This window comes from Loxodonta africana, chromosome 8 (genome assembly GCF_030014295.1).
Source record: "Loxodonta africana isolate mLoxAfr1 chromosome 8, mLoxAfr1.hap2, whole genome shotgun sequence".
In the NCBI taxonomy this organism is placed as follows: domain Eukaryota; kingdom Metazoa; phylum Chordata; class Mammalia; order Proboscidea; family Elephantidae; genus Loxodonta; species Loxodonta africana.
The window spans coordinates 14558776-14579826 of record NC_087349.1 but is presented as its reverse complement, the minus strand read 5'-3'; the positions used below and the strand labels follow the sequence as shown (position 1 = coordinate 14579826).

The 21051-nt window shown below is 41.5% G+C and overlaps 1 protein-coding gene across 3 annotated transcripts in view; it reads left to right on the top strand.

Annotated features, from left to right (window-relative positions):
- CALD1 (caldesmon 1) overlaps nucleotides 1-21051 on the top strand; it is a 237819-nt gene that overhangs the window by 174879 nt on the left and 41889 nt on the right. For 2 of the 3 annotated variants that reach the window (XM_010600441.3, XM_023539965.2), the window contains exon 4: nucleotides 14800-14946. The exons of the other annotated variant lie outside the window; for it this stretch is intronic. In XM_010600441.3, the coding sequence (XP_010598743.2) occupies nucleotides 14800-14946 (147 nt within the window). The remainder of the gene's footprint in view (nucleotides 1-14799; nucleotides 14947-21051) is intronic. 3 annotated transcript variants of the gene reach the window in all.

Below are 21051 nucleotides of genomic sequence, written 5' to 3'. Positions count from 1 at the left end.
GGGAAAGGGTATGGCTATTCTATTGTAATTATTTTACTGGCCACTTAAACTCTTCTCTCACTCCTTTTTATTCGTTTCAACCAAAGCTTAACACGACTAACCAAGTGAGGAGCAAAATGTATCTCCCCTACCAGCAACCCTCTCTCTCCACACCTACCCTTTTCTAAACATTTGTAAATTTAAAAATGAACAGCTTCTGCCTGACCAAGCTGATTGTTTTGACAGGGTAGGATAGGTGGAGTGGTGAAATTCATTCCTGTTTGTGACAGAATAAACACATTTTAGTTTATTTCAGGAAAATGGAATTATTCCCCCCAAAATCTATATTTAATGGGCTTGGCAGGGGCATTGTTTTTTTTACAAATAAATGAGAAACAAACTCAATCTGAAAGCAAATCCAGTTTCTATTCATTTCATTTCTACTGACTATCACCCAGGGTTTACTGACTTTTTAAAAGAAAAGAGTGCCAGTTGAATAAGAAGCTGGACATTTATCCCGTCAAAACTATAATCTCCATAGCTGTTTGGAAAACACCGTGCCCAATATGGAGCCCTGGGGGCACAGTGGTTAAGAGCTACGGCTGTTAACCAAAAGGTCAACAGTTCAAATCCACCAGCCGCTCCTTGTAAACCCTATGGGGCAGTTCTACCCTGTCCTGTAGGGTTGCTATGAGTCAGAATCACCTCAAGGCCAACGAATATGCAAACTTGAGTGACTGTCGAACATGCATATGTGTGAGGAGATGGGGGTGAAAGCAGGGGGAATAGACGAAGCCAGATCTAGTTCTCTTCCTGGGTGACATTACCTTGCATGCCTTCACACTAGTGAAAGGCTCAGGGCTGATATAGCACTGAGCCCTGCAGTGAAATGCAGCATGATTTAACCTTTCCCTACCACACACATACACAAAAATTAATAATAATAAATGAATAAATAAAAATCATTCTAAATCAAGGGGACTTTCTTTCATTCTGTCCTTGGGTGATGCAAATGGTTAACGTGCTTGACTGTTAAGTGGAAGGTTAGTAGTCCAAGTCCGCCCAGAGGTGCCTCGGAAGAAAGGCCTGGCAACCTGCTTCCCAAAAATCAGCCACTGAAAACCCTGTGGAGCACAGTTCTACTCCGATGCACCTGGGGGAAACCATGAGTCACAATCAACTCAACAGCAACTGTGATGGTTCTTAGATTCTATCCTCTATTAGTTATTAACAAACCAATCAACTATCGACTATTTACCAATTCTAAAAATATCTGACCTAAAAAAAAAATTTTAATTTGTTGATTTTTTTTCTTTATTGTAACTTTGAATGCCTTTCTTGTAAGGAATCCGAAGAGAAAAATTCACAATTGGACCTTCTGTGTATTAAATGAGACTGCAGCATTTTACAGACACCACATATAAACAAAATCATATTTAAGAGCCTGGAATGTTTCTATAAACTTCTTTAACTGTCAAACATGCAATAAATCTGGAGGGCAAATATGACTCATTTCAGTAGCTCGGCTTCTTCCCTCATGATCGCAGCATTGCCTGGGATTTTGCTAAGAGCATTTGAGCAAATTGGAGAGCTGATTGGATACGTTTGGAGAATCTGCTTGTGTTTCACATAGTGAAAGAAAATCACTGGGGTTTTTTGGTACATGAAAAAGAATAATGAAAATATGTCTGAGTCATTTTGCCGCCTGATAGTTGATGAACACATTTTCCAACCCATAAACCCGTTGTTGTGGAATCGATTCCAACTCATAGCAACTTTACAGGACAGAGTAGAACTGCCCCATAGGCTTTCCAATGAGTACCTAGGTGGATTTGAACTGCCAGCGTTTCGATTAGCAGCCAAAGCTCTTAACCACTAAGCCACCAGGTTTTCCTTTCAGTCCATAGGAGATTTTAACTCTTTTAGTTGGATACCATTTAAGACCGAGGTTAAGACAGCTGCATTGGCAAAACTAATGATGATGGGAATTAAAGGAAAGTCATTGGCGAAGGCATCATTCCTCATGAAGGCTGTGAGCCCAGGTGCTCTTCCTCCTGGGGCTGGTCCCCGTGAAGGTGCACAGCTGCAGAAAGCTGGGACCAGGATCATGCTTGGGATTTCATGTCTCAGTCATGAGGCTGGAGTCTCTGCTCTGACCAAGTCTGTCTTCTCCCAAAACTGCTCCTTCCATGAAGGGCAGATTGAGGAGGCACAGAGAGCAGAGCTGATCTGGAAGTTTCTACTAACCGCCTACTGCACTGTAAGTTGTGAATTCCCAGATGCCTAAATACTGGTAGGACTGGCTTCTCGCCCCTTCATTCTTTCAGGGGGCTGATTTATTTGGTCTCTTGGGATTTTAGGTGCAGTGTTCTGTTTTTACAATTTCAGAATGTGGTAGAAACAAGGAAAACAGAGAGACTTGGGAACTTTGATCTGAAAGGGATCCTCTTGAAGTCTTTCATAGCTGGGCCTCATTTATTTTCCCTCAGGGTTTCCTTACTTAATCTGGGAGTCTGTGTGTGTGCTTGCATATGTGTGTATTCCTGTGCATGTCTGCATAGTTGCCAAGCCTGAGGAACGTTGAACATAAAAGTGTTTTAAAATGCGAGTTCACTCTGTTCAATGGCCTTCTTATAACCCCTTTCTATAAAGCAGTGGAGTTATCGAGCGTCCCAAATTCATATCCACAGCAAGTGTTTTCTGTAGTCTGATAAATAACCGTTTCATGTATGAAAGTGTATTTTTTTTTAATATGTATTGATGTGGTCGTTTATAAAACACAGATTCCTTTTTATGCGTTATTGGATTTTAGATACTTTTTTATAAAACACATTTTGTTAACCAAAAAATCACAAAACTACAACAAATTTGTCATGATATCTTCAGTTTTTCTCTATATTTTAAAAAGACCCTCATTCTTAGAATGCTGCAAACCATCCCTATCCAAGATACAGGAGATTAAGTCTTTTCTCTCATCCTTGCAGTCAGCGGGGACTGTCTTAATGTATGTTGTTGATCCACTTTGGTTATTTGAAATGGCAAAACATAGGAATGTAAATTGGAACAACTAATCTGAAGGAGAATTTGGAAAAATCTTTTAAATTTGAAATGAACACATACTATCCTACTTCTCAATATCTGCCCTGAAAACACCCCAGTGCACAAGAAGGCATTGTGTGGAATAGAGAAAAACTGGGGAAAACCCGATGCCTATTGATGGGAGGGGAACCCTGGTGGCATAGTGGTTAAGAGCTACGGCTGCTAAACAAAAGGTTGGCAGTTCGAATCCACCAGGTGCTCCTTGGAAACCTTATGGGGCAGTTCTACTCTGTCCTATAGGGTCGCTATGAGTTAGAATCGACTCAACGGCAACGGGTATCGGGTATTGATGGGCGAATGACTAAATAAATGATGGAATGTTATGCAGTGGATGACAAGATTGAGGTATATTTTGGTGGACTGATGTTCAAAAGTTATCAAATGTTAGTAAATAAATAAAAGAAAATTTCGAAATGGTAGCTATATTACATATGTATATACGTATATAATTTATATAAAAAAAAATAGAATGATAAGATTGAAAATCCAAACTTTTGACTCAGTGGTTAAGAGCTGGGCTGCAAACCAGAAGGTTGGCAATTCAAATCCACCAGGCACTCCTTGAAAACCCTATGGGGCAGTTCTACTCTGACCTCTAGGGCCACTATGAGTTGGGATCAACTCAACGGCAATGGGTATGGGTGGGTATATGTGTATAAAAACCAAAAAACCAAACCCAGTGTCATCGAGTCGATTCTGACTCATAGCAACCCTATAGGATAGAGTAGAACTGCCCCATAGAGTTTCCAAGGAGCGGCTGGTGGATTCGAACTGCTGACCCTTTGGTTAGCAGTTGTGGCTCTTAACTACTACGCCACCAGGGTTTCCATATATGTATATAGATTACATACCAAAAACACCAGAATAAGATTGCAAATCCAAACTGGATTAACCATTTGGCGATCCAGTTAGTTACTCAGAGTAATGTGATTATCAACAGAAAATAAGTAAATTTGCACACACTCTAAGCTCAACCCTGTTTCTTTTTCATTAGAAGCGTTTAATGCTTCTAAGCATGTAGAAAATCAGGCCCCACAAAAATGGTTATTAGTTTTCTTTACCTGTTTTTAAACATGGCGTCCTCTTAAGTGATCTTGTTTTGTGGCTAAAATGCTATGAGCAGCATTTTATTTGAAAACTTAAGGATCTTGTACTATAGCCTCCAATCCTAAGCTAGCAGCCTGGAAATAAGGCATGCAGGAGCCACAGTCTTCAGACTATGGGGACCATGGGGTAAAGACAAAACAAAACAACCTATCGTGTAGATGAGATTTCAGTAAGACTTTTGCCAGTGTTGCCCAAGTCTTGAGAAGCATCTGATGAGGAAGATGGGGTGAGAAGGGAACTGGGCAAGATGCTCCAATGTCTTCCTAAGGAAGCCTCTACCGGTTCATTTTTCTCTCAGCTAGAATACATTTGGTCCCTGGGTGGCACAAATGGTTTCCACCTGATGAAGGAACCATGGTGGCAAAATGGGTAAAGCAATCAACTGCTAACCGAAAGGCCAGTGGTTCAAAACCACCAGCAGGCCCGAGGAAGAAAGATGTGGCAGTTCGCTTCCATAGAGATTTATAGCCTTGGAAACCCTGTGGGGTCGCTATGAGTCAGAATGGACTCAACGGCAGTGGGCACTAACCAAAAGGTTGGCAGTTTGAATCCACCCAGTGGCACCATGGAAGAAAGGCCTGGGGGTCTGCTTCCAGAAGATTACAGCCACTGAAAAACCATAAAGCGCAGTTCTACTCTGAGTCGGAACGAGTTGCCATGAGTCAGAATCAACTCTGTGATAACAGAAAAAAAAACGTATACATTTAGACCCTAGTACCTCCAAATATGAAGAGACTGATGTCCTTATTTGCCATTTCCACAATACTTTTATTTATTCAAACTTTCTAGCTAAAAGGCACAGAATTCAATATGTTTGTCTTGTTACTTGAATACACTGAGGCAGCGGAGATGTGGTGTTAAAGCTTTAGAATGTCCTTGGTGGAAAAGCCACAGCATTCTAAGAAAGTTTGTCCGCTGCATAGATCTGGTTTTTCTTATAACACCAGGATCTTTAACCAATGGTTCTGGGGATGGAATCAAAGCCAATCTTCTCTACTTTTTCCTACCAGGGACACAATCAAGTACTGTCTGTGTAATTACTGTGGACTCTGGAAGTCTTTTAACACGTATTCCTAGACACACACACAATAGCCTCGCTCTCTTTCCATTGAACGTTTGATGTGCCATGTTGCTGTCAGCAGCACAGATCTTGCTGCAGAAAGGCCAGTCGTACATTTCTCCCAGGGTTTGTGCCAAGAGATGAGCAAAGGCAGTAGTTACCATGAACAAAGAGTAATAGACCGTAGCCTACCCTTTCACACCCAGCCTGGGTTGCAAGGTCATAGGTGTGATCCGCCAATATTTATTTAATGGGGTTGCTTTATACATCATTTGTGGATTCGCTATGAGTCGGAATTGACTCGACGGCACTGGGTTATACATCATTTGTGGATTGCTAGTTTAAAAAAAAAAAAAAGAAGAAGGGGCCGCTAACCAAAAGATTGATGGTTAAAGCCACCAGAGGCTCCTAGGGAGAAAGACCTGGCAATCTGCTTCTGTAAAGATTATAGCCTAGGAAACCCAATCGGTCGGTTCTGCTATGTCACACGGGGTAGCAGCAAACCACAACAAGTTCAAAAAAGAGTTTGTTCTTATTAGGTGCCAACTCATAGCAAACCTACGTACAACTGAACGAAACACCGCCTGGTCCTGCGCCATCCTCACAACCATTGCCGCGCTTGAGCCCATGGTTGCTACCATTGTGTCAATCTGTCTCGTTGAGGGTCTTCCTCTCTTTCGCTGACCCTCTATTTTACTAAGCATGATGTCATTCTACAGGGACTGGTCCCTCCTGAGAACATGGCCAAAGTACACGAGAGGAAGAATAGAGTTGATGAAAACTCTATGAAACATGAATTAATCTTCCTCAGTTAATTCAGAGGGATTGCAGAATCCCACACTGCCCCTGAGTGATCTGTGAAAGTCAGATGTCTTTGTACTGTAGTACTAGGAATGGGCTGGTCAATCCGGCATCTGCTGAAATGCCGCCGAAGGAGCAAATCCGTGGCTCTACCCTTATTACAATCCAGTGGTTGCTTAGGTAGGATTTTTACCAGTCAGCAGCATTTCAAATATGTTGAAATCTGGCGTGTGGAAAATCAGATATGTTAGCATTTTGTCTTTAAACGAAGCATAAAACTGAGCTGGTACTATTATTTGAATATATTAAGGATCCGGAATACTTTGTCTTTCTTTTTAATGGTGAACTTAGCACTAACATACATTGCTGAGTGGTATGGATCTTCCTGGAGGGCAAGTTGTCAATACGGATCAAAGGCCTGAGAAATTCTAGTTCTGGGACTTTTTCCAAAACAAATAACTGAACAAGTAGTAAAAATGTATCTACAACTATGTCCTTTGCGGCATTGTATATAAGAACTAAAGTTGAGAAAATCTTAAATGTCTACCAGTAGGAGATTGGTTAAATAACTTATGGTCCATGTGTATATTTATGGTACATCTATGACCTGGGTTCAATTCCTGGCCAATACACGCCAAGCACAGCCACCACCCATCTGTCAGTGGAGGCTTGCATGTTGCTATGATGCTGAACAGGTTTCAGCAGAGCTTCCAGACTAACACAGAACAGGAAGAAAGATCCGGTGATCTACTTTTAAAAATCAACCAACGAAATCCCTATGGATCAAAATGGTCCAATCCTGTTATACATGGGGTCACCATGAGTTGGAGGCCCACTCGTTGGCAGCTAACAACAGCAACACAGTAGAATACTATGTTGCTGTTGAAAATTGTATTTTGCTAATGTTTTAAAAGTAGTCAGAAGGTAATCTAAAGAAACAGCTTATAAAATAGTATGTGTAGCATGACCTCACTTAGTTAAACAAGAAAATGTCTATGCCTGCATAGAAAATATCTGGTAGACTACATCAAAGCTTCATCATGTTCATATCTGGGTAGCGTGATTAAGAAGGTGATTTTTACTTTCTCCTTTATATTATACACTTGGTATTATTTACCTTAAAAAAAAATGAGTTTCTGTTACTTTTACAATTAGAAAAAAATAAGGATGTTATGGATTGAATTGTGTCTCCCCAAAAATTTGTGTTGTAAATCCTAGCATCTATGCCCATGGTTATAGTCCCATTTGGGAATGAGTTGTCTTTGTTATGTGAATGAGACAGAATTAGTGTAGGGTGTGTCTTGAGTCAATCTCTTCTGAGATATGTAAGAGATTAAATAGTTAAATGAGAGAAGCAGAGATGGGGAAGACACATGTCAAGCCACACAAGGATCTCCCAGGAGCAGAAGCTCAAAGAGACAAGGACATTCCTCCAGATCCAACAGAGGAAGGATGACTTCCCCTAGAGCCTGAACTCTGAATTCAGGCTTCTAGTCTCCTAAACTGTGAGAAAATAGATTTCTGTTTGTTAAATTCACCCATTTGTGCTATTTCTGTTATAGCAGCACTAGATAACTAAAACAGAATTTGGCACCAGGAGTGGGGTGCTGCTCTAACAGATACCTAGGATATGGAAGCAGTTTTACAATTGGATAATGGGTAGAGGCTTGAAGAGTTTTAAGGTGTCTTATAGTAAAAGCCTAGATTACCTTGAAGAGACTGTTGGTAGAATTATGGACATCAAAGGAGTTCTGGTGAGGGCTCAGAAGGAAGCGTGGAGAGCTATAGAGAAAGTCTCTGTCATCTTAGAGAATACATATGGCACGAGCAACAGGATGTTGCTAGATATGTAGATGTTAAATGTGCTTCTGGTGAGGCTTTAAAAGAAAATTCTGAACACGCGATTGGACAATGGAGGAAGGGCAGTACTTTTTATGCAGTGGCAAAGAACTTGTCTGAGTTATGTTCAAATGTTTGGTGGAAGGTAGAACTTGTAAGTGATGCACTTGGGTAGCTGGCTGATGAGATTTCTAAGCAAGATCTTAAAGGGGCTGCCTGGTTTCTCCTTGCTGCTTATAGTAAAATGTGAGAGGAAAGAGACAGACTTAAAAATGAACTGAGAAAAATGAAAACAGAACTTAAAGATTTGGAAAATTCTGTTGTACAAACTAAGAACATGTGTCCTAGAATGTTCACCAAGGACGTGGCTACACAATCTTTCATTAAAGAGATTAAGCCTGTGACTGATGGATCTAACCAACTGCCACAGCAGAAAACTCATCAGCTTAAACTGAAAGAGAAAGAATGAAAGGAAGTAATACCGTCTGCCTCTTGGAATTCTACAGGCAAGAAACAGACCAAAGGAGCTATATTTGTTGTCCTCCAAGAAAAGAAAAGGACCATTCCTGGAGAAGCTCAGAGATCCGCCTAACTCTTGGAAGAAGCATGGGAAGCAGGACCTTCTTGGTTTCAAAGGGTGGGGCCACAGCCTCCTAGGTTTCAAAGAGTTGGATCGTCACCAACTTAGTTCTGGAGTGTGGGGCTGCCATTAAGGTGTGCCGGGCGATGGGGCCACTGTCCATAGCTGAGGGGGTGGGGCTGCCATGCCCAAGAGGCAGAAGAACAGGACCTGCCAGGGCTAAGGGGGTGGGGTTGCCACTTAAATGGACTAGGAGAATAGGGCCACGTGAAGTGGAGGGAGCAGAGTTGCCATCCCAGATGGCCCGGAAGGCAGATCAGAAGCTCAGGGCCAGGGGGCCTCCACCCAGAATCCAGAGAGCATGGCCAACACCCAGAGTCTGGAGGGCAGAGCCATTGCATAGGTGGTCTCAGAGAAGAGAGGATTATTTTCAAGCCTTGCGAGCTAATGTAAATTATTCTGCTAGGTTTTGGACTTGCTTGGTACCTATTATACCTTCTTTCCCTCCAATTTCTTCCACTTATAACGGAACTGTCTACCTTCTACCTGTTTTATCATTGTGCTTTGGAACCAGATAACTTGTAGTCTAGATTTCACACATGCTTAGATGAAGAGTAATTTTGCCCCAGGATGGAATACTCCTAAAATTTCACCTATATTTGATTTAGATAATTCAGAAGATGGGATTTTGGACTTGAAGTTGATTTAAGACTTTTGGGATGATGTGATGGGGTGAATGTGTTTTGCATGTGGCAAGGACAGGAATTTTGGAGGACCAAAAGGTGAAATGTTATGGATTTAATTGTGTCCCCAAAAAATATGTGTAGTAAATCCTAACCTCTATGTTTGTGTTTATAATCCCATGGGAATGGGTTGTCTTTGTTATGTGAATGAGACAGGGCTAGTGTAATGTGTGTTTTAAGTCAATCTCTTTTGAGATATATAAGAGATTAAACGAGCGAGCAAAAAAAGTAGAGACAGCGGAAGAGAGATGGCAAGCCACATGAAGATCACCGAGGAGCAGAGGCCCAAAGAGAAAAAGACCTTCCTCCAGAGCCAACAGGGAAAGAAAGCTTTACCCTAGAGCCAGCACCCTGAATTTGGACTTCTAGCCTCCAAAATTGTAAGAAAATAAACTTCTGTTTGTTAAAGCTACTCATTTGTGGTATTTCTGTTTTAGCAACACTAGATAACTGTTATGGATTGAATTGTGTCTCCCTAAAATTGTCAACTTGGCTAAGCTATGATTCCCAGTATTGTGTGGTAATCTACCATTTTGTCATCTAATGTGATTTTCCTGTGTGTTGTAAATCCCATCTCTGTGGTGTTAATGAGCAAGACTAGAAGTAGTTATGTTAATGAGACAGGATTCAATCTACAAGATTAGGTTGGATCTTGAGTCAATCTCTTTTGAGATATAAAAGAGAAAAACAAACAGAGAGACGGTGGACCTCATGCCACCAAGAATGAAGAACCAGGAGGGGAGCACATCCTTTGGACCCGGGGTCCCTGTGCTGAGAAGCTCCTAGACCAGGGGAAGATTGATGACAAGGACCTTCCCCCAGAGCCTACAGAAGGAGAGAGGCTTCCCTGAATTCAGACTTCTAGCCTCCTATACTGTAAGAGAATAACTTTCTCTTTCTTAAAGCCATCCACTTGTGATATCTCTGTTATAGCAGCACTAGACAACTAAGACAAAGGAATTAAGTTTTTTGTTTTTTCTATTTTGAAAAAAAAAAATAATATACCTGTGGTAAGTAGTCTGAAGGCTAAACGGCTGTGGGAAAGACACCTAAGAGCTAAGAAACTTCTGTTTGTTTGCACGCTGAGGGCTTAAGGAGAAAGTCGCACAGTTGAAGAATTTCTACACATATCAAGTCATTTGCCGTGGTCACAATTTCACTTGTAAAGTATAAAGTCAACAGATATGTAATTGAGCCAGCAGCTAGGCGTGTTATGATCCAAAACACCATGAAATCATTTTGGCATTTTTTTTGTCCTTAACTTTGAAGGCAATTTTAGTGTTTCCTCATTATGGTAATAAAAGCTCTTCTAAACATTCAGTGCTGTTACCAACTATGTATCCTGGAGTCCCTGGCTGGTGCAAACCATTAATGCACTGGGGGACTAACCGAAAGTTGGCAGTTCAAGCCCATCCAGAGGCACCTTGGAAGAAAGACGCCTGATGGTCTACTTCTCAAAAATCAGCCGCTGAAAACCCTATGGAGCACAGTTCTATTCTGACACACACGGAGTTGCCATGAGTCGGAGTCAACACAACAGCAACGAGTAACTATGCACCCAAGGCCAGGGTTCCCCATGGAGTGTGGCTGTAGATACACGTTAAGCTGTACCAAGTGAGAAGAACTACAGGAGACTGTAGATGGCCCAGTTGTTCAGGCCTCTCCTCAGATGAGAAATCTCAGGTTAAGAAAGGTCAGTGAGACCGACCTAGATGGAAAACCAAGTTCATGTCAGAGCTAAAAGCCAGCCACATCCAGCCGGGAAGCACAATGGGTAGGTGGCAGGAGAAAGATGGTCACATCTCCAACTTTTCTAGAATAGTGAAAACTTAAAGGCCTAGAATTAGATTCCATTTGGAGGTAAGATTTGCTGTTATCACAAGGACATCCCAATTTCACTTATAAAGTCGACTGATATGTGATTAAGCCAGCAACTGGGCGTGTTATGATTCAAAATACCATGAAATCACAAGGGTTCGTGCTTGTCTTGGAAGACGAAGGTCCCAAGTAATAGCCAAAACTTTGTGGCTGGTCCACAGAGTTGGAACAGCAAATTGAGCCTTTGTGTTTGATTAACTTGGGAAGCAGTCGTTAAGGGCTCATTCTCCCTACTGTGGTTAAAACTGTCTACTGAGAAATAAGCCAAAGGAATCTTAGGCCAAGAACCTGAAGGCTAACGCCAAACCACTGGGAAGGGCTTTTGACAGCAAGTAGAATGAGATTGAATAAGAAAGAACATTCAAATCATGTCGTACTGTCACCTAGAATTCAACAAGCCTATAACCGAAGTCATCTTTCCTCACCAAGCAGCCGCTCAATTGTACTCTCCTATAAATAACAATAAAATATTATACTACAGGGTGCTTTATATAACATAGCCACGATCTCGTTCAGTTGTTGCACACAGACAAGGAAATGTAACTCGGTGTCATCAAAGGGCTGCAGAACAGTAAGCCACCATTCTGGAAACCAGGTTTTCTGAGTCCTAATCTAGTCATAGGAGCCCTGGTGGCATAGTGGTTAAGAGCTCGGCTGCTAACTAAAAGGTCAGGAGTTCGACTCCACCAGCCACTCCCTTGAAACCCTGTGGGACAGTTCTACTCTGTCTTACATGGTCGCCATGAGTTGAAATCAACTTAATAGCAATGGATTTTTGGTTAATCTAGTCATGAAGAAGCCCTGATGGCACAGTGGTTAAGCACTCAGCTGTTAATTGAGAGCCCCTGGTTCAAACCCACCAACTGCTCCACGGAAGAAAGATACGGCAGCCTGTTTCCCTTAGAGATTACAACCTTCGAAACCCTATAGGGCAGTACTATTCTGTCTTAGAGGGCCACTATGAATGGGGATTGACTCAATGGCAACGGGATTGGTTTTCGGTTTTTTGGTTAATCTAGTCACTTAACAAGCTCAGCTGCTAACCCAAAGGTTAGTGGTTTGAGTCCACCCAGAGGTGCCTCAAAAGAAAGACCGGGTGATCTACTTCCCAAAAATTAGCCATTGAAAATCCTATGGAGCACAGTTCTACTCTGATACATATGAGGTCTCTATGAGTCCATCTGATGACAACTGGTTTTTAAAGCTAGCCATGTTTTCACTATATCACACTGCCCCCTGCCCCAGATCTGTGCAAATAAACCCATCAGGTTTACAGAGTTATTCAGTGACACTTTATTTATCTTGGCATTTGAATATCACATACTAGCAGTATTTAGTAAGTCTGAAGTCAAATTTTCTGAAGTAACGAAGAACCAGCCAACCTTTAGAATTATAAATATTGTGCTTGCATGATAAGATACCTACCTGAAAAGGCATTTGTAGCATTTGTTTCATTCAAATCCAAATACGGAAACAGATGAAGTAAAGTACTGGATCTAAGCTTAAAAACACCTAATTTATAAATCGAACATGAGTGATTTAGACCAAGCAGACCATCGTCAGTCACATTAGGTTCATATCGTTGGTGTAAATTTTGTACAGCTTTCCTGTTTTACGTTCTGTACTTTGTAAATGATTTTAGCTTTGGAGTTATAAAAGAATGATAAGCATGAAGCGTTTACATATCTGGGTTTATATTTGTAGATACATAAGTAACATTATAATAAAGACACTTTAACTCTCTGATATAAAAAGCAGCTCTGCACAGCACAGTACCCTCCCTGACCCGGGGACCCATTTGGCCTCTCGCCGCTGGGCCAGGCAGCACCACCCACCCCCTCTTGGCATTCTGTATCTCAATGCACATTCTTCCTTCAAAAAAAGTCAACTTAATTGTGCAGGCCATTTCCTCTTGAGTTTGTGTAGTTACACTGCCCATGACTGTTTGGGAGTAAGTATTCAGGAGAACTGCCCCACAGGATTTCCGAGGAGCGGCTGGTGGATTCAAACTGATGATTTTTTGGTTAGTAGCCGAGCTTTTAACCACTACGTCACCAGGGCTCCAAATATGGTGGCGTAGAGATTAAGAGCTCGGTTACTAACCAAAAGGTCAGCAGTTCAAATCCACCAGCCGCTCCTTGGAAACCCCATGAGGTAGTTCTACTCTGTCCTATAGGATCACTATGAGTCAGAGCCGACTCGATGGCACATAACAACAGCATTAAGGAACATGTATCTAAGGCAGTGATAAACCAAAGCCAGTTGCCATTGATTCGATTTCGACTCATGGTGACCCATGTCTGCCAGAGTAGAATTGTGCTCCATAGGGTTTTCGGTGACTGATTTTTTGGAAGTAGACCACCAGGCCATTCTTCCAGGATGTACCTGGGTGGACTTGAACCTGCAATCTTTTGGTTAGCAGCCGAGCATATTAACCATTTGCACTGTTTACACAGTAATGCTCATCAATTGTTGTATGAGGGTTGCTGTTCCCAGGGCACATCAATGCTTCAGCATTTCCATCACAGAGTAGACTCCAGTGGCCAGAGAAGCCAATGGCAAAGACTTCCAGATGCCAACAATTGGGAGCCAGACAGGCATGTACTCAAATGGCCCAAGAGGATACGGGCATGGTACCATGGGTCTCTGCCCTAGTCTGGTGTGGCATGGGTTATAAGAATCCAGCTGACTGGTTAACCAGCAAGATGTCTGAAGGTGATGAACAAAAACCAAACCAAACCCACTGCTGTCCAGTCAATTCTGACTCATAGCGACCTATAGAAAGGAGTAGAACTGCCCCGTAGAATTTTCAAGGAGCACATGGTGGATTCGAACTGCTGACCTTTTAGTTAGCAGCCGTAGCACTTAACTACTACGCCACCAGGGTTTCCTGAAAGCGATAAGGATTGTATAATTAAGGATTTTATAACTTCCCTAAATAGGCATTTGCTTCAAATGAAACAATGAAAGCTAACTAACATACATTCATGTAAAGTCTCTGTGCCTTTCTACCTGCCTCAGCCCTTAGGTATCTGACGGTCCACCTGTGGGCTTCCATAATGTGCCCAGCACATGGGTGGTGAGCAGACTAAAACACATTTTAGAGCAAGAGAGGGGACCTTACAGAGAACTGCCTGCTCTTCAAAGTGCACTTCCTTTGAAACTTCCTATCAATTGTCAATAATGTCTTCACTCTCCAGTGAAAAGGAACTGAAAGGAAAAATAAAATCCAAGCAAAGAGAATATCCAGAAATAGGTTTTAATTAGCTATTTTGACTGAATAGCCCAAATGTCCTGGTTTCGTAGCGTAACTTCATTCTTTTCTGATCTTTGTGACAATGTCTATACAAGTAATTCACACACCACACTGAATCCTTTTCAATAAGTGTTTTGATTATTTTTGGGTTCAGTCCTTTGGATTTCTGCTTCTAAATCTGACATGCTGATATTCAACTAATCCGCTAAGTAAGGAAATCTAAATATGCCAACCCACAGTTCCCCAAGGCAGCCTGCTTTTGTGTAGACGTTTTTATTTAAGTTCGAAAATGATTCCAACTGGGTCTGTAAACTCATGGAACTGAAGCATCATTTTAGAACTCTGGTTGGTTAAGTTGTCAGATGCAGAAGAGGACTCAGAGCTGTTCCCTACCAAGAAGCTGGTGAAAATCCTTGGCCGCTGGTTTGCTCAGAGGGATGTCTTTGTCATGTTGCAGAATCGCCTACCAGAGGAACGATGATGACGAGGAAGAGGCTGCCCGAGAAAGGCGCCGCCGAGCCCGGCAGGAAAGGCTGCGGCAGAAGCAAGAGGAAGAAGCCTTGGGGCAGGTGACAGACCAGGTGGAGGTGAATGCCCAGAACAGGTACTGTCCTCTTTAGAATGGAGTGTTTTTAAGTTGCTGTCTGTTGAATGGAATTTGTTGGCCAAAGTGTGCCCTTTTAAGCCCAACTCAAACATTTTTCAGTCTATCTGATTTGTTTGTTTTTCGGCCATTTTAAGCATTTTAAGATCAGACCGGAAAGACTACCTGGGTGGTGCAAACAGTTAAACAAACAGGCATTTACTGAAAGGTTGGCAGTTCAAACCCACCCAGAGGCTCCTCTGATGACCTGCTTCCAAAAGATCACAGCCTTGGAAACCCTACGGAGCACAGTTCTACTCTGAAACATGAGGGGTTGCCATGAATTGGAACGAACTCGATGGCAATTAATTTTTTTTTTTTAAATCAGATTAGAGCATCAATCTAATTTAGACATTAGGACATCACTACTCCCTTCTCACCCTGCCCCAACTCCTAACCACACCCCAGATGAAGGGTTTATTTTATTTTATTATCCAGTTTTTTTTTAATTTACTGAATATGATGAGTTATATCATTAAATAAGGAAAACTATTTACATTCATTCTTTAGTGTATGGCTGTCTGTTTTAAACCGATGATTTATTATCTTAATAGAGTTCTCTGGGTTTACCGGAAAGAGGTAACACTTGACCGTTCAAAGTAGGCACAAACTGCGAATGTCTTATTTTTTCTAGTACAGCCTGAATCAAATTTTTCTGATCTCTATTTTATTCAGCAAGGTGCAGAGTCTGGCATAATTTAATGTGATTGTTCATCACAAAAATACTACCAACAAGCTTATGAGTTTACTACTACATTTTCGTGCTGTTCAGGCCCTGGTAGAAATTGGGGAAGGCGAGAACCTTTAATAGGCTCAACTTCTTCAAAAAGGGCTTCTGCTGCAGAAGCAGAGTCACACTACTTACTATGCTAAAAGTTAGTATAAACTGATTTTATATGCCCCAAAGTCTAGGAAAGATGAGGGTATTTCGGGGGGAAACTGAGAACAAAAGTAATTTTAATTTAGAACTATGGATTGATTAGATATAATGAAACCACCATATAAGATCCTGTGTGTAGTTTTGGTTTTAGTTTGTTTTATTGTGTGTGTTGGGAGGGGGCCATCGACAGTTTCATTAATCCAGTCTATTCAGAAAAATTCTAAAGAGAAAGGGCTCTGGACTCTAACCCAAGTTTAAGGAAGTACATCAGAAGGTTTCTGACAAGCAATCTTGAAAATACTGGTAGGCGAGATGAATTCAATAGGCAGGGCCAAGATGGCGGAGTAGTCAGCCACTTTCTGTGGCCCCTCTTACAACAAAGACCTGAAAAAACAAGTGAATCAATTATATATAACAATCTAGGAGCCCTGAACATCAAAGACAAAGTTGAGGAATTGGACTGAGCAGCAGGGGGAGAGAGAGGAGAGAGAAGCAGCAAGGAGTTGCCAGACTCGACCTGGTGGGAACCAGCACCCCGCAGGCTGGATCCACCGGTGCAAGTGCAGTGAGACAAGCGGTAGCGCTGGGGATGTGTCTTCCACATCAGGAGAGACCGAGCGACGGAGAGCCCATTCATGCCTCCAGAATCAGTAAAAGCAGCTCTCAGTTGGCAAAAGATAAGTACACATGTCTAATCTACCATGCGGATTAAAAACACCCCTTTGGGAAAAAACTCTCTCCCACTTACCTGACCCCTCCCCACTCTGCATCAGGTTCCAAGGTAGCTTCAGTGATAGCCAGTTTCCCTGGGCCAGTAGGAGGACCTGAGCCATTCTCCCGGCCTTGGAGAAGAAGCAAACTAACCAACAGGGAAAAAATAATCTGCTGTCTCCCTTAAACTGGGAACTCAGGGCAAAAATAGCTCCTTTGCCTAGACACAGGCATAAGGGACCCACGGACTTTGAATGCCTTTCACCCCTGCATAGACCTGTGTGGGCCCACTTCAATGGTGTAGGCCCTCATTAGCACAGTACAACAGGGTATATGCCTGAAGTCTAACTTCAACTGTTTCAGCTATACGGTGGAGAGGCAAGTTTGTGACTTTTGGCACTGCTCTGCCTATTAAGCAGGGTCCTCACCTACCGACATCAGGGGCCTAAGGACTGGTGGCTCCACCCACACCACCTAACCACCTGTGACATGGGTCCAAGGATAAGTGGAGCCTCTCAGTCCTTATAGCCAAAAGCATTGGGTGCCCATAGTCTGGCTACAAGACCCACCCACCTATGTGCTCTAGGGAACAGAGACATACTTTCTTCACAGACATTCGGGGCAGTTGTCAGCCCCCACCTTGCTATTGCACCCAGATACCTGTGCCTACACCAATCACCCCAGCTTGTCTAAGACTGTAGTTGAGAGCCTGCAACACACACTTGGTGACTGACCACCTGGACACCTGAGCTGAATCCATATGAGAGAAGTAAACAGACTCCTGGGATCATATACATTGTAACAGCGCTAACCACCTGATGACAGGACGTGAGAGCTTCAAAGGTGCCAATAATCAAACTAGCTCACTCGAGCAGCCTATTTGGGTATATCATAACAAAAGAAAACAAGAAGCCAGGACACAGTAAGAAAACATAAAATAAAAAAATACAATAACTTATTGATGGCTCAGAGACAACAGTCGATATGAAATCAGGTAAAGATGCAGACCATCATGGCTTCAGTAAGCTCCCAAAATAAAGAATGAAGAAACCTTTCAGATAAAGAGAACTTCCTGAAATTACCAGAGGTAGAATACAAAAGGTTAATATACAAAACTCTTTAAGAGATCAGGAAGGAAATCAGGCAAAATGCAGAACAAGCCAAGGAACACACAGACAAAGGATTAGAGGAACTTAAGAAGATTATAGGAGACCATAATGACAAATCTGATAGGCTGCAAGAATCCAGAGAAAGACAGCAAACAGAAATCCAGAAGATTAACAACTCAATTAGACAACTCAAAAGAAAGTTATAGGAGAAGAATTGAGGAAGTGGAAGTGAGAATTAGTGATATTGAAGATAAAGCACTTGACACAAACATATTTAAGGAAAAATCAGATAAAAGAATTAAAGAAAATGAAGAAACCCTAAAAATTATGTGGTACTCTACCAACAGGAATGACCTACAAGTGATTGGAGTACCAGAACAGGGGGACATAACAGAAAATACAGAGAGAATTATTGAAGATTTGATGGCAGGAAACTTCCCTGATATCGTGAAAGATGAGAATATATCTATCCAAGATGTTCATTGAACCCCACACACGGTAGATCCCAAAAGAAAGTCACCAAGACATAATCAAATTGGCCAAAACCAAAGATAAAGAGAATTTTAAGAGAGGCTAGGGATAAATGAAAAGTCACCCACGAAGGAGAGTGAGTAAGGCTAAGCTCGGACTACTCAGCAGAAACCATGTAGGCAAGAAGGCAATGGAATGACATATATAAAGCCTTGAAGGAAAAAAATTGCCAGCAAAGAATTATATATCCAGCAAAACTGGCTCTCAAACATGAAGGTGAAATTAGGACACTTCCAGATAAACAGAAGTTTATGGAATTTGCAAAAACCAAACCAAAATTAAAGGAAATACTAAAGGGAGTCCTCTGGTTAGAAAATCAATAACATCAGATAACAACCCAAGACTAGAACACAGGACAGAGCAACCAGATATCAATCCAGATAGGAAAATCACAAAAATAAAACAAAGCTAAAATGTTCCAAACAGGGAAACAGAGACATCATTATGTAAAAGATGATGACATTAAATCAAAAAAGAGGGACTAAAAATGTAGTCATATATCTTTCATATGGAGAGGAAGTGAAGGCAATATAAAAAAATAAAAGATTGGTTTAACTAGAAAAATAGCAGTAAATATTAAGGTAACCACAAAGGAAACAAAAAATCCTACACATAAAAATAAAAAACAAGAAAAACATAAAGACTCAGCAAATACAAAAAGAACAACAATGAAAAAGAGGAAAAGAAAATATATAAAGAAAAATGACTCAGCACAGAAAATGAAGTGGAAAAAAGAAACCATCAGCAACACACAAAAAAAGACATTGAACTGACCACATTAAACTCATAAAAAAAAAAAAAAATACCTATCGATAATTACACTGAATGCCAGTGGAATAAATGGATCAATAAACGGAGAGTGGCAGAACGTATAAAAATAACACGATCCATCTGTATGCTGCCTACAAGAGACACACCTTAGACTTAAAGACACAAACTAAAACTCAAAGAATGGAAAAAAATATATCAAGCAAAGAATAATCTAAAAAGAGCAGGATGAGTGAAATTAGTCAGTTGCAAAAGGACAAATATTGTATAAGACCACTATAATAAGAACTTGAAAAATAGTTTAAACTGAGAAGAAAACATTCTTTCATGGTTATGAGAGGGAGCAGGGAGGGAGGGTGGGAGGGGGCATTCACTGATTAGATAGTAGATAAGAAAACTACTTTAGGTGAAGGGAAAGACAGCACACAATACAGGGGAGGTCAGCACAATTGGACTAAACCAAAAGCAAAGAAGTTCCCTGAATAAACTGAATGCTTCCAAGGCCAGCTTAGCAGGGGCAGGGGTCTGGGGACCATGGTTTCAGGGGACATCTAAGTCAACTGGCATAATAAAATCTGTTAACAAAACATTCTGCATCCCACTTTGAAGAGTGGTGTCTGGGGTCTTAAACGCTTGCAAGCAGCCATCTAAGGTGCATCAATTGTTCTCAACACACCTGGATCAAAGGAGAATGAAGAACACCAAGGACACAAGGCAACTACAAGCCCAAGAGACAGAAAGGGCCACATAAACCAGAGACTACATCAGCCTGAGACCAGAAGAACTAGATGGTGCCCGGCTACAACCAATGACTGCCCTGACAGGGAACACAACAGAGAACCCCTGAGGAAGCAGAAGAGCAGTGGGATGCAGACCCCAAAGTCTCATAAGACCAGACTTAACAGTCTGACTGAGACTAGAAGGACCCCGGTAGTCATGGCCCCCAGACCTTCTGTTGCCCCAGGACAGGAACCATTCCTAAAGCCAACTCTTCAGACATGGGTTGGACTGGACAATGGGTTGGAGTGGGATGCTGGTGAGGAGTGAGCTTCTTGGGGACACTGGAGACTATGTTGGCATCTCCTGCCTGGAGGGGAGATGAGAGGGTGGAGGGGGTTAGAAGCTGGCAAAATGGACACGAAAAGAGAGAGTAGAAGGAGAGAGAGGGCTGTCTCATTAGGGGGAGAGTAATTGGGAGTGTGTAGCAAGGTGTATATGGGTTTTTGTGTGAGAGGCTGACTTGATTTGTAAATTTTCACTTAAAGCAGAATAAAAATTATTTAAAAAAAAAGAGCAGGAGTGGCAATATTAATTTCTGACAAAATAGACTTTAAAGTAATATCTACCACATAGTACAAGGAAGGACACTATATTATGATTAAAGAGTCAACATACTAGGAGGATATAACCGTAATAAATATTTATGTACTTAAAGACAGGGCCCCAAAATACATAAAAGAAACTCTAACAGCATTGAAAAGACAGATAGACAGCTCCACAATAATGGTAGAAGACTTCAATACACCACTTTCGGTGAAGGACAGGGCATCCAGAAAGAAGTTCAATAAAGGCATGGAAGATCTAAATGCCACAGTCAACCAACTTGACCTCATAGACATATACAGAACACTCCACCCAACAGCAGCCAAGTATACTTTCTTTTCCAATGCACATGGAACATTCTCCAGAATAGACCACATATTAGGCCATAAAGCAAGCCTTAACAGAATCCAAAACATTGAAATATTACAAAACATCTTTTCTGACCATAAAGCCATAAAGCAGAAATCAATAACGGAAAAAGCAAAGGAAAAAAAAAATCAAACACATAGGAACTGACCAACACCTTCGTCAAAAACTACTGAGTTATACAAGAAATTAAGGACAGAATAAAGAAATTCATAGAATCAAATGAGAAGGAAAACACTTTCTACCAGAACCTTTGGGACACAGCAAAAGCAGTGCTCAGAGGTCAATTTATAGCAAGAAATGCACACATCCAAAAGAAAAAAGGGCCAAAATCGAAGAATTATCCCTACAACTCAAACAAATAGAGAGAGTCAAAAG